At 35.5% G+C, this 14345-nt stretch overlaps 1 protein-coding gene across 2 annotated transcripts; it reads left to right on the forward strand.

Annotated features, from left to right (window-relative positions):
- The first annotated feature begins 1254 nt into the window (after positions 1–1254).
- On the forward strand, positions 1255–13336 carry LOC129000793 (60S ribosomal protein L38). Of its 2 annotated transcripts, none has more exons than XM_054427799.1 (5): positions 1255–1310; positions 1449–1486; positions 7462–7522; positions 11514–11636; positions 13273–13336. In XM_054427799.1, exons 2-5 carry the CDS (start codon positions 1484–1486, stop codon positions 13296–13298), a joined length of 213 nt encoding a protein of 70 aa, XP_054283774.1. In that variant the 5' UTR covers positions 1255–1310; positions 1449–1483; the 3' UTR covers positions 13299–13336. The 2 variants fall into 2 exon arrangements, with proteins under 2 accessions (XP_054283774.1, XP_054283773.1); XM_054427798.1 differs by lacking the exon at positions 13273–13336 and adding an exon at positions 12267–12352.
- Positions 13337–14345: the final 1009 nt, after the last annotated feature.

A 14345-nucleotide genomic window follows, 5' to 3' on the forward strand; every position in this document is an offset into this window, starting at 1 on the left:
CAAAGGTAATAGCTTATTCCCTATGGGAAATTCGCTAACATAAATTAAACATATAACTTAAATAAAAATAATAATAACTTAAATAATAATAAAATAAAAATAATAACAGATCATGAGTGAAAGTCCAGCAAGAAGTACCAGAGGGACTTTTTTTCACTCACTACCAAAGACCATAGAATTACCCCTGACAAGTTTTCTGCCTACTCAAGAATGAGTGTTTTAAGTTTTGTGTGTTTGTGTTAAGTTGAGTGTCTGGGACGTCTGAAATATAAAATATCAGGACAATCTACGAGACTGCGGGACAGGATACCTCCAGAAGAGAAACTACTACTAACTTTAAGGTAAATGAAATAAAACATAGTTGATGTTGATATACCATTTTTATTAATAATAATTAATAACACTGTAAAAACTTGACACAATTGTACATTACAATGACGAAAAGATTTAATGAAATAGAGTATACATTTTGTTACTGTATATCATAAAAAAAAAAAAAAAAAAAAACACTTAAAAAGAGTAGATAAGTGAGCTTGTTAATAGACTGAGTAATGCCCGCTGGACCAGTGGCCCTGCCAGTCGCTCCAAAATGTGAACAGTCCGATAATTAAGAAACCATGGTGCGACGTTGTGGCACCACCAGACTGGTGTCTTAGAAAATTGCAACCCTGAGCCGTGCACCTATCAACCCCATATTTGAATGAAAAGTCTTGATGTACGGTAAAAACTCCACTGAAAAATATAAGTTTTTTGATAAACCCTCTCCTAAGGGCAAGAACCACCTAATAAAAACAGCTGAACTTGGTCAGTAACAAAGCTACACATATCATCACACATCATTCTACACTCATCTATCACTTATATTTGAGTTAAAATACGCACCTAGGAGGCGTCCCCATCTCAATGATTAATAATAATTATAAATTAAAATAGGATCTGGGTCTGGAAATGATCTCGCTTGAAATCCTTCAGAATAGAAGGCGAGCACTCTAAACACTCGGGTGTCTTATTGCTATATCAAAACAATGTTAAAAATCGGTGGTAAAGAGGTTTGTTACTTGAGTGTAATGTTAAATAATGTATGGAGTTATTTATGTATTTGAATAATGTGACTCAAGCCATGCAAGTTACTGTGGCAATAAAGTACATTTGATGTGATTATTTATATACATATTTTAAGTGGTGTTTATAGTTTAGGTGTCTTTGAGTATAATAGATGCGCTACCGGATGCATGTTTTGTAAAACAATTGTTTACATGTCTTTGCTTACTCCTGAGCTTCCTCCTTTTAGAACAAATCTTCATTGACAGGTTGGTACGGAAGTTATTTCATCGAGTTTAATCTTGAATTAAATAAGTTAAAAGTTAGTATTATCTAATGTTAACACATAAGCTACCGCAATTTATTTTATTTCAACCCTAAACAATATAGTTGATGTCTGATTTCAGGTTGGATACAACTGCCTGCTCATCTAACCTCAAAAATGGTGAGTCGAATTATCAATCACACCTAGCCTGGTAGGCTATTGTATTATCATTAGACTATTTATTTCATTAATGTTACTATCATTAAATAGTTCCAAAGTTGTTGTGTGAGTCATGGTAAAGTACATTCATCATGTCAGTCATTCATTAATTAGAAGTTCCTTTTTGGACCATTAATGTTAACATCGGAAAACATCGATGTTTTCAGGGCAAAAACATCGATAATCAATGTTTTTATTTCGTTTAGGCCTAGATCAAGTTATGTAAATGTTATAGGCCTATAAGTTACGTCGGCTGAACTTTGTTTACACTCCATTCGAATGAAAATAGGCAAATTGATTGGTATAACTTATCGATTGTTAGATAAGTTACTTATATCATTTGTATATCCCTCCGAGTGTCACGCGTCATAGAAATGACGCACAACACACTTTGTGTAGGGTCACACGTCACTTTTATGACGCACAAACATCGTTTACGGCGAAGGCTCTATGACTGACTGAATCGGATTGAACTGGATCGAGTTAGGTATCGTTCTTTCCGTAATATTCTAAGCTTTCTCCAGAGGTCTGTCTCTTAAGCGCTATTCATTTTAGTTCCGAAAATATTGTAGCAGACAGCTGACGTGCGTGTATTTGTAAACAGCTAGGTTCCCCCGGACCGATGACTGATGTGTTTTATTACGTTTATCATTGTTTTAGTGTTAAAAATCAAAAGTAGTGATATACGTGGTGCATTATAAGAAGATTTAAGTGGTTTTGAAGTGCTGGTTGATGATCCTGAAGAAGTAGGTAGTGATATTGATGTAAATTATCAGCCAGATTCCTAGCTATGGTTAGGCTATGCATTCTTAGCTAAACGCTATGTACTGAAATCCGTTTTTCGCTCATAACTTATTTATTTGATAACTTACCTCGCTATATGATTATAGCCTATATTTGTAATCCTCATTAAATTTAGAACAAAGTGGCTATTTTCAAATATTTATAGGCCTATAATTTATACAATTTCATTGAGCGCGAACTTATTTTTTTTTTTGAAAATTTTCGAAATTATATTTTTTTTTTACCTAAAAATTTTTTTTTGAAAAAATTTTCCTTATGTTTTATATATAATATTGAAGCCCATGATTTTCCAAACAAAATGGTATATAGAACATTAGAATTAACATTGTTTTAAGCTTCTCAGATCCGTTTTAATAAAACCTTGCAAAGGGGCCAAAAATAGGTGGACATTAAGGCCTAAACTATGGACACTCGGAGGGATATACAGTATAGAGTTCCGCAAACTCGGCACTCGATAACCCGGCACTCGATAACCCGGCAGTCTGGATAACTCGGCCATCACCTGGCTCAGAAAATTAGTGATTTATTGAGTCCGAGTTAAACACGGACTCATCGGTCAAATCATTCTCAGCTCGTACAAATGATTTGTTTTACTATATCTGATGACTTAATACTAACTTGTAATATAGGCTAAATATAAATTAAAGAAGTAGTTAATAAGATTAAAAATTGTATTGTTCTTGTTTTTAACCCTAGTTCCTGATAACCCGGCATTTCACAAACTCGGCACCCTTCCAGTCCACATTACGCCGAGTTTGCGGGACTCTACTGTATCGAATGAAACAATAGAATACCGGTAATCAATATTTTCATTAGAATGAGTGTTGGACGTAATGTAAAGTGCAACCGTTACTTCCACATACTAAACATTTTTTGGGTCATAGGCTATGCTGCTATCTAGCCTATTAATTTGAGAATTAAGATAATGCTTAAACTTGACTATAAGGAGACTAGAGTTATGGGAACTTAAGTTATAAGTTAGTAGGCTAGGCTATAACTTAATTTAAGTACATTGAACCAGAAACTAGATTTTTAGTTGTTAACATTGTGTCAAAATTGCCCTAGGCTAACTAACTTAATGTTTGGGCCTACTGGGCATCAAAACAAAACATAGCCTAGGCTGAACACCGATTGTTTAAATGTTGTTTAACACATTCGCTGCGGCACGTCAAAGGGCGGGCGTAACCCAGTGCGGCGCAGCCCTCAGCGTCGAACAAATTCGATTGCCGCGTGTGATTGGCTTTCCAATTTCGGTCTGAAGAATAGCAAAGAACGTGCGGCAATGTCCTGCTTTACAACGAGAGTCGACGTAGTTCGCTAAACACCCACTGATAGCAGCACTGCTTTGAACGTAATACATAAAAAAGTCCAAACACGACTAAACACAAGCGCAAAATTACTTAAAAATCCGCAAAAAATCGGAGCGCGCCCAAACTAAGGAGTGGCGGCAAAAACAGATTTCTATTGTACAGTCCAACCTCAGTATAACGAATCTGAAGGGACCGAACTGAATATTCGTTATATCAAGGGTTTCGTTAAAACGAGGTTCGTTATATAGAGGTTATGTTTGCAGGAATTTTGCTAAGTCGAGGTTCAGAACCAGCGTCGGTCAATATAGGTCGGGATTAGACGTCATTAAAACACAATTAAAGTAGCATAGGCTACAATACTTTACAGTACAGTGTTAAAATTTTACAGTAGAACCTAAATTATCCGGCATAATAAAGGGGAGGGATCTTGAATATTGCGCAATCATGACAATGGCATTGACCTTGGTACAGGTTAAAAAACTGTAAGTTTAAAATCACAGCTTGTTCTAACCCTCCTAAAACCTAGCCAAACACTGTACCTATTGCGTAGTCATAAACCATGTAAAGAACAAAACAAAACAGTAGTAGAAAGTTTTGTAAGCTACTGCTCGTGATAGTCCTGTAGGCTACTTACAGTACAGTACTGATTTATCACAACAGAGGAATGTCAATAATAATCATTAACTATAGCATTGGTGTTGCTAGTTGAAACAAATCGTATTGAAAACAATACAGTAAATTATTAGATAAGGCATTATAAAAGTGTATAATCATAGCCAACTTAAAGATAATAAAAACACTCGAAAAAGAAATGTTAAAATAACGATGTTGCTATTCTTTCTCTTTGGTTTTGTTTTTATATTCTTTCTTAGGTTTCTCTTCATCCAAAAACTGTACAATTCACCATAGTTACTTATCGCCCAATCACAGCTTACTAAACATTACGTCGTCATCAGTCCTCAGTGAATGAAATCAGTTCTCAGTTGCAACATAGCGCGCGCAGCGAAAGCAGACAGAGATGTGTAAAACCACGTAAAACGGAGCAGACAAATGTTAGCGCAAGCGATGACGTCACCTTTCCATTTCATTTGATAAAGAAACAGATTTTTCAAAAACAATAAAGGGGTGGGGGATTTGTTATATCGAGGGAAAGACGTAGACAATTCGTTATGCAGAGGTTAAATTCGCAATGTAGAGGTTCTGACAATGATAAATTCGCTATATTGAGGTGTGTTATTTTAGCCGAAATCACGAAAAATTCGTTAAATCAAGGTCGTTGTTTTGGTTTGTTCGTTATGCAGAGGTAAAATATACATTGTGTCTTATGGAGAGTTCAAGGGATTTAAAAAAATTCGTTATATCAAGGAATTCGTTGTATTGAGGTTCGTTATACCAAGGTTAGACTGTAATTACAGACCACGCTCAGCAAGTAGTAACGTTCTCCGTCAAACACTAGACTCATACTGGCTGCTTTTATTCAGCCAATTCATTCAAAAATTCTGCCGCGAGCGCCACCAACTGGAGCGGCGGATCTGCAAGCGGCGGTAATGACGTAATACTACGGTATGCCCCCCAAGGGCTGAGAGAGTTTCAATTCCCTAGTTTAAAAACGGGGACAACTGTAACACCATTTGCTTAACCTTACCCAAGGACGTCTTAGGACGTCCTCCGCTATTTCTTAATAGGGTTGAGGACGTCTAAAGAGGGCAATGTGTTAAGTTACCTGTAAGTTATGTTAGGCCTACTGAAATTCTTGAATGTCTCTGTCGTCATTACTGTAACTTATACTGTTACATAACCTTCTGAGCGTCCAACAGAGACACCTTTGCATCAAGCTGTTTTTTATCGAATTGCAGAATTTAATTTCAAAACTATGTCTAGAGGCAATTTTAATTTGAGAAACTAATATAGGCTATGTTCTCATAATATATTTTTCACAAGTTCATGGGCTACAATAATATAGGAAGGTAGGCCTAAGTTATGATTCACAATTTTATAATAAAAAATATAAGTAGGTCTAACTTATGATAAAATACTCTCGCCGCAGAAAACCTGCAGGGTAGGCCTAACTAACCGAATTTCCATTTACCTGGCTAGATTTCTAGCCTACTAAAATATTCCCTGAAATTTTTCATATTTTTTTCCTAGCCTATTTAAGTTAAGTGAATAACATAAATTTTAATGAGTACCTAGGTTTGCTGCTACAGGGAAGGTATTAAGGAGTGTTTTTATTTAAATGTTGATAGGCCTAGCTTAGTATGAAATAATCAAAATTGCCAGATTTGATCTAACACAGAGGATACGCGCCCGGTAACCGGACGTGGATTAGAAGTCCGGCGGTGACATCACCGGGTTGTGGGGGCCCGGAACGCCATTTTCACAACCATACGATGTAGGCCTACAGGTATCGGTGTTCGTGGTGTAGTGGATAGAGTGCTCGGCTGATATACAAGAGGTCCCTGGTTCGGAAACCCATCGGTATCATTAACTTTTTGTCAAAGATTTTGCTTTGAATGCCATTTCTTCTTAACTGTAGGTACCTTACATCTTATGTTAGAATTTTATTTGGCATTTATAATTTTATTTTATGAACAGAATTTAACATTCATTTTAAGCCCGCTACACACGGTCAGTTCGGTGTGTCAGTTTGGTGTGTTCATTTCTAACTGTCACTTTTAACTGAACGCAGCATTTGCATCCACACGGTCAGTTCGGTATGTCAGTTCAACGTGCTACCTGGGAGTTTAATCCTCCCAGGAACACATCCCCTCCTGGGAAGTCGTACTCGTTCGTATGTATTTTCATAAAAATGTTTATTTTCCTACACACGACAGATTTGTTGGTGATGAGATGTATCTCTTTCACCTTTTCCACAATACCTAAAAGAATTATATGATTACTAAAGTTATTGTTTGTTGTGAATTGTAAATGACTTAAATGACAATAAACAAACTGTAAACAAAAAATGACATCTACAGTACAACGGACAGAACTAACAAATAAATTTTCTTCAGCTTATTCTTAAGTATGAGAATTCTACTAAGGAAGTGTGTTTTATCTATGGTATAGGTTATATAATGACGCTGCGTATGCTCAAATACCAAAATTTGACTAACTGAACTGACGCGGCGGTACACACGCTCACTTCGGACTGACATCAGTTCGGCGTGTCACACCGAAATGATGAATTTTCATCAGTCCATCAGTTCAGTTTTTTGATGTGAGCTCACATCAATTTGGCGTACACACGGTCAGTTCGGTGTGTCAGTTCGATGTGAACACACCAAACTGACACACCGAACTGACCGTGTGTAGCGGGCTTTAGATTTTTTCACTATCATCAAGTTTGGTTGGCTAGGTTAGGTTATGACAGTAACTGCCAGACGCCTAATCCACGTCCGGTAATACATCCATAAACAAGCAAACTAAGTTACAACAGTTCCCTATTTATTCTCCCTTGTAAGAAAGTTCTTTAATTATCTCCTTAACCGTTAGGCATAGGCCTGCAACAGCGCTTCATTATGCAAAATTATTTCTTTTTTAAGCTCTGCAAAATAACTTATTCTGGAAAGTAGTTGTGAAATTTCATTTTTTTAGAGTCAAAAATGGGTAGGCTAAATCTAACTTCAACCCCATTAAACTTAACCATTATTGGAAAGGTTAAACGGACATTCTGTAAAGGTTAAACGGCCGTGGTCGGCCTTAAAATAACTGACCGTTAATTCTAAGGCTGGAGCAAGCAAGCTTATAATAACTTGCCCTCCTTGCTGTTTGTCAAAGTATACTTCATAGGCTTAAGCTAACCTGATGTAATTTTTGCAGCCGAGGGAAATTAAGGAGATTAAGGACTTCCTGCTGAAGGCAAGAAGGAAAGACGCCAAATGTGAGTACTGTTAAGTAGGCCTATAGCTTATTAAGCTTAAAATCTGTATATTGAGTGCTAAGCAAATTTCCCTATGATGAAGTCTCTATTAACGTAGAGGTGGTATGGTATGACCTAGACCTGGGACTGATTTACTGCCTACCCTATTTTATTTTGATGTTCCCAGAAGCCAAAAACACTTTTGTTAAAATTATACTAGATGTGTTACATTCTTAAAGTTTGTGTGATCTAAATTTGTGTAATCAGTGGCACAACAACCCCATTTTTTTAGAAAGAAAATATCCCTTGATATGATCTTTTAAAACATACCAAGGCAGTTTTGTGACGTGTACGGCTGGTGACTTGTATCCTGGCACTTGACCGATGCCACGAAATGGCATCACATGGTCTGTAGCCAGCCTACAGTAGAGTCTAGCTATTATCCGGACTCTTCGGGACCGAGTCCAGTACCAGGTTTTCCGGTTAAACCGACGTCCCAAAAACTTGTTAAAATGGACCGTTTGAATGCATACTGTAAACAGTATTTTACTTAAATTTAGGAAACCAAAACGGACATATCAACACAAAACTCAAAAATTTTGAGGATTAAACAATAGGCTACTTTCTCCATATGCTATGTAGGAGGACCATTTTTAAACAAATGGTAAAGTAGAGTCTCGGTTATCCGACTTTCCTGGGCACGGCTTCAACTTGAACATCTCCTGTGATCTTGGAACAATCGTCAACATGTCCCAACGCTCGTGATGCGATCGTCAACTCATCCCGCGATCACAGCTTCAGCGTGAACATTGCCCGCGATCACGGAACAATCGTCAACATGTCCAACGCTCTCGGCGTGATCGTCAACACATCCTGCAATCACAGCGCCAGTGCGAACGTCGGTTTTGTCATTTTCCGTGTTATCCGACCTTTGCCGCGCCCGGTTTAGGTCGGATAATCGAGATTCTACTGTATACATTTATATTTTCCAACAAATGACATGTGCCTATGATTAACAATTTACATGGCAAGATTGAATGTTGCTGAGATTATCATCGGGATTTTAAGGACTTTTAGGGAGCAACCCTTTAGTGAAATCATTATTAAAATTGAACTTTCATATTTTACCCAGAATAATGAGTAGACATATAATAAATCTCAGCCTTCTAGCTATTAGGGAGATTTAGAATTGGTGATACGGTGAATGACAGGGCTTTCAATTTTATATTTTGATTAAATTACCTACCTAAAATTAGTTAACTGCATATCAGCAAAATCACAATCTAATCAATATTTAATAGAGATGAGTACAGATCTAGTTAGGCTTAAATATCATTGCGTAAACGTTAAAATTACTAAAATCGAGAATAAAAATGAAAGTTGCTGGTCACAAATTATCAATCCCTAATGCAGTTTCAATCAGGGAGCACATAATAATAATAATAATAGAGAGGACACGGCGTTTATCCAAATGCACTAAAAGTGTGGCCAAATCCGCCATCTTGGTCCGTCATACAGCCTGAATCCAAGACCCGCGAGCACAGTTCGCATTAAAAACCCCACGAAAAATACACGATCATAAACAACATTAATAGTTGACAAAAATTGCTGAAATTTTGCACACTTGTAGATCTGATACTGAGGATAACGATGGTGGTAATATAAAATTATTAGTTATGATAGTAATTGATTTATAAATATTTGTATTACTTAGGCCTATGTAGTTTAATTTTTCACATTCAGACATGAAAAAGTTGTATTGCGAGGAAATTTTTTATTTTTTGGTCAGAGTAATTTCGTCAGCGGGAAAGTTGTGGATAAATAACCAAATTTAACTATCCGATTCACCAAAAATTTTTATCGTGCGTGGTTTTCTAAAAATATCAGGTACAAAAGGGGTCCATTGCCGCTGCTCCGCGCCACGCCCGCTGCCCTGCCGGGCCGTCGTCTATAAATTTAGCGTGCAGTGTTTACATGTTTTATTTATACTGTTGTACTGTAATATTGGATAATTAATTATGTAAGTTAAATAAAACTTCCCAAATATTTGTAAAATTACACTCAATTTATTGTCCCAGAAAAAATACAGTTTTATTGAGATGTTGCCTGACTTTATTTTTGTGAAGACTTTCGTTACTTATTTTACAGTAGTAGCAAACTCTAACATTGAAATATATTTGATCAATCGTTTTAATTACTAAACAAAAATGATTGTTGTCTATTTCATATCCTGAGAAATGTGTACTATTTTTGTAAAAGAACAATCACTTGACTAGTTCTCAACAGGATGTAGGTTATCGCCATCGCACCAACTCTTCAGTATAACAGCGTTACCTTAAGTACAAGTATTTTTTGTTTGTGTTCTCAAACTGAATTTGCCCCATATTTTACAGCGGGCAGATACAATATTTGTTATTCGATTCTGGAAGTATCAGTTTATTTTTTATTATAAATAATTTATTTTACAGCTGGAAACACTACTTGAATAAAGACCAGTTTTAATATTTCAACAATTATAATTGTATACAGTGTTCTGAAATATAGGAAATAAATTCATTCATTTAATATTTTTTAATTTGTTAAAACTAAACAACACGTTTAGTATTATGGTTGTCTTGTATAAAAATATTTCAATAAGCCTAAACTGATGACTAACTAAGTGAAATAAATTACAACCATTTAGTAATTTCCGAAAAATAGTTTAATCATTAGTAGTACCATACTTTTGTGTGTGTTAAAGAATTTCTCTTTTGCCATTGCCACGTAAAATCAAAACAATATTTAAGTTGAAATTAAAGGTCAATAAATCGGGTGAACTAACCCGAGTGACCCGACACCCCAAAAACTGGAATGGGCTGTCGTAAAAGGGAAATCTAAGAAATTGCAAATGAAATCCATTCGGAGTAACATAAGGATTAACGGGACATCCCTGTACAATGTTCACCCCTAATTCATTTACATTTCCAAGTATTGACTTTTTATGTTTTGGACCAAACAATAGGTCGAATAGTTTGTACCATATGCCTACGATTACAATTTACAACAGGTAGTACGTTCACCTTTGCCAGTAATAAATTCATGGTTTGTTCCTCAATTAACAATGAGGCAGATTGTGTTATTGTTCTAATACAAACGAGAAAAAATCACAAATTTTTACTGTGTAATCGGTATTTTAAAAATCAACCCCTGAGTGATCAATACACAGCCTGAAGCCGCGTTTAAGTGAGACCAGTAGAGCAGGCAGGTTACTTACCTCTAATGTATTTCAAGCTACAGTACAGAAAGAATGACAATAACTTTAGATTTATAAATCTCTTATTTGATTCTATAGACTCAAAAGAATTATTATTATTTTCTTCATAAATTATTCAATAATTTTTGTATAAATAATTTACTTCGTAACGTGTAACACTACTTAAATTAAGACCAGTTATAATATCTATTATAGTTTACTCTTTTTTTTTATCCGTCCAGAGTACATGCTGGTTATTGTTGTTTTAATTTATCATTAAAATAGAGTAATTATGTTTGTGTTTATTGGTAATCCGGAGGCTAACATCAACCTAAACGATTCTTAAACCATTACTTTGGAAATAGCAAGTAAACTCTGATTAAACAAATTTGTGCTTGTCTAATCAGTTGGGAATAATTCATTATAGGAACTTAAGGGTTAAGGTTTTCATTAGATAAATTTTATGTCGGCAATAATACAGTAAAACAATCGATTTACTTTAAGATATTTCCAACAATATACTAATACGACAATGTACTTCCAGAAAAACCTAAGTAATTTTTATACAAAAGTATTTTTACATCTAAACAAAGCCTATGTAAACAACCCTGACTCGAAGCATAGCAGGACCAGCGCGTTGCAGACGCCGGGACTAGGCTAGCGCCGCCATCTTTGTCCGTTTCATCGGCTAGTCAGACTGCCACGCTCCTGCGCTCTGAGTAGCGCTTCTATTTTGTTATGTGTTTGCTGGTTTCAATAGTGTTTTTGTTTCTGTTTTAGCGGTTAAGATAAAGAAGAATCCTGAGAACACCAAGTTCAAGGTGAGGTGTTCCCGGTTCCTCTACACCCTCGTTATCCGAGACAAGGAGAAGGCAGAGAAACTGAAGCAGTCCCTACCTCCAGGTCAGAACACAACCTAACGTACCGTAGGCCTAGTTGAAATCAATTAAAACTAGTAGTAGTTGAGAACAATATGTATCTATTTCCATGCTTGAATTTAACCCTATCACATTCCTTTATTTAATGCTTGAGTTTTGCTGACAATATGAGCTGGCAGAGTAGACTTCTTTTTCGAACAGCTGTCCAAATATCTTGAAAATATTTATCTTCATTAAATGCCAAATATTAATCTTGCATTGATTCATTTGTAGGCCTAAAACCCTTTCAAGGGCGTCAGGACATATACAAATTTCTGAACCATTAGATGTTTGTTCTAAAATGAATAGCCTAGATTAGTTTTAAAATCTTAAGAGGAATTAGTAAACTACAGTGTACTAAACACAACTATTGTAATAACAGCTTATAAAAAAATCTAATTTAGACTGTTTAGCTTAGAAGGTCTGGCTGGTAAATATAAAGTTAAAAATAAGGCTACCCTAAACAATAAAATGAGCTATAAGACTGATCTCTAAAGTTTTGGTGTTGTCAAATCAACATTTAAGTTCTATTTAATAAATGGCAACCCAAGAGTTAAGCTATGGTTCCACAGAATTCGGAATTTTTGCCTTGTGATGCGAAATTTGCCCGTTGCAGAAATTACGCCACGTAAAATCCTGATGGGTGGTTCCGCTGCGACTGCGGGAATTCAGTTGTGTCCGAACTAGCGGCAAGTATGGTTAGGAAGAGGAAATCTCTCGTGGCTTTGATGCTTACGATGATATTGATGATGTTGATGTTGTCGATCTTTTGTCTTTATTGGTGTCAACTCATTAGTGATTGGAGTGATATATTTAAGAATCGGGACAGCGAAAGAGCTTACAACAAACTCGTTCTTAAACATTTGGTAGACAATGAAACAATGTTTAAGCGGTACTGCAATGTGTCAAAAGACCAATTTTTATTTTGGTTGATGTCATTAAAGATGACTTACCCGCCAACCCCTCTAATCAAGACATAAAACTTTTGAATGCCGGGATTAAACTAACGGTAACATTAAGATATGTACTAAAATTGAGTAAACGTTCATAAACACCTCTTTTTACCGCACAAGATATAATGTAATTGCAATAACTAAACGGTCCCAAACGTTGATAGCTCATCTCCGCTGGCGGATTCTGTACTGCCGCTGATCTCAGACCAGTATGATTTGACCGCCATGCGGAACCGTAAATTCCGGATGCGTAAACGCACGTCAATGCAACCGGACACAGGGCACTCCATTGAACCAGTGTCGTAATTCCGCAGCGGAAATTTTTGCAATGCACGGTGGAAATTCCACAGTCTGTGGAACCATAGCTTTAAAAATAAGATAAATTAATTAAAAGTTCTTGTTTAGAATTTAATTGTTCACTGTGACCCTAGGGATTTACTGTATTTCAGTTTTAGACATGTCAACAATTGAATTATTATAAGCAGCCAAACCCCTCTTGTAATTTGATTTTAAATAACAAATTGGCAAAGAAGTTTTTTTAAGTTACCAAAGAATTAGAATAAACGTGCTTTTTTTAAAATTAATGATTAGATGACTTTCTTACAACTTTATTTTCTTTATTTTTGTATTCTTACATTAGTAAAGTTGTGCTTTCTTTTTTTGTTTCAGGTCTTCAAGTTAAGGAAGTAAAATGAGTGTTTTAATTTTTATTTAAATAAAAAAATATTTTAAACCTTGTCTATTTTTTTACATTCCTATTGTATTTTTAATAACTGAGAAGTAGTCATAGTGTGGTAAATTTGTTTTTCTTTTGTTATCCATACAAATGACTGTAGTTGTAAGTCTTGGATCTCTGTTGTCCTGATTTCTGAAAAAGTGTGAAATGACTCAATAATGTCATAAAATATCAAAGTAAATATAGTATATGCTGTAAAATCCATTCGTAATTCCTCCAGACAGTTCGCTTAATCCTTTGCGGTCAAATGGCGACCTATACTTAGAAAAAAATAGAATGGCGAGTATAGGTCGCCGGGCTCCATTTTCCCGACTGCTCAAATGGCAACCTAGACTTGCTGAAAAATGAAAGAAAAATCAACCTCAAAGGGTTAAAAGCTTATTGTACTTATTGCAGCACTGTTTTGTATAGAACAAAAATTGTCAAAACATCATTTAAATATAATAAGTTTGTCATTTAATTAAAAAGCCAACTTAACTTGCAACTGTTTTACAAGCATAACTCAACCAGAACAGCTTGAAGCCACACAGAAGTTTGCCAGGCAAGATTTATAGTACATATACAAATCAATTTAAAAATATACCTACTTTACCTTTTTTATAACTTAAGAGGTGAAACTGAACTGATTTTATTAAAACTAATTCAAAATCATGTTTTGAAGGTTGAATAGCCATCCAGCGAACACAAGGATGTTATTGACATTACACACGTACCAAATTTTTGCAGTTGTCTTTTGGAAATGGCTGTGCTATTTGAAACACTTATTTAAGTTACCAACTCAATAGGTTGGTTAAACCCAAATATAAATGGATAATGGAGTCAAATATCTCCTGTAGCTTTATTGTTAAGACAGTCAATGTTTCTTTAGCCAGTCATTTATTTTTCTCAGTATTTGACTGGGAGCCTTTGGATTTTAAAACGATAATTGAACCATTACAGCTTGGTTGGCCACATCATAAACAAGACAGAATTTTTCAAGATCAGCTGTTTTTCATCTGTGTGTTGT

The sequence above is a fragment of the Macrosteles quadrilineatus genome, unplaced genomic scaffold, assembly GCF_028750875.1.
Source record: "Macrosteles quadrilineatus isolate MER2022 unplaced genomic scaffold, UCM_ALF_1.0 Scaffold_8__2_contigs__length_117827958, whole genome shotgun sequence".
Taxonomy (NCBI): domain Eukaryota; kingdom Metazoa; phylum Arthropoda; class Insecta; order Hemiptera; family Cicadellidae; genus Macrosteles; species Macrosteles quadrilineatus.

Excerpts from the sequence above, each read along its gene's own strand:
- LOC129000793 (XM_054427798.1), top strand. Across the intron at positions 7,523-11,513 it reads AAGAAGGAAAGACGCCAAAT|CGGTTAAGATAAAGAAGAAT; the intron begins GTGAGTACTGTT and ends TTTCTGTTTTAG. Across the intron at positions 11,637-12,266 it reads GAAGCAGTCCCTACCTCCAG|AAATTACGCCACGTAAAATC; the intron begins GTCAGAACACAA and ends TGCCCGTTGCAG.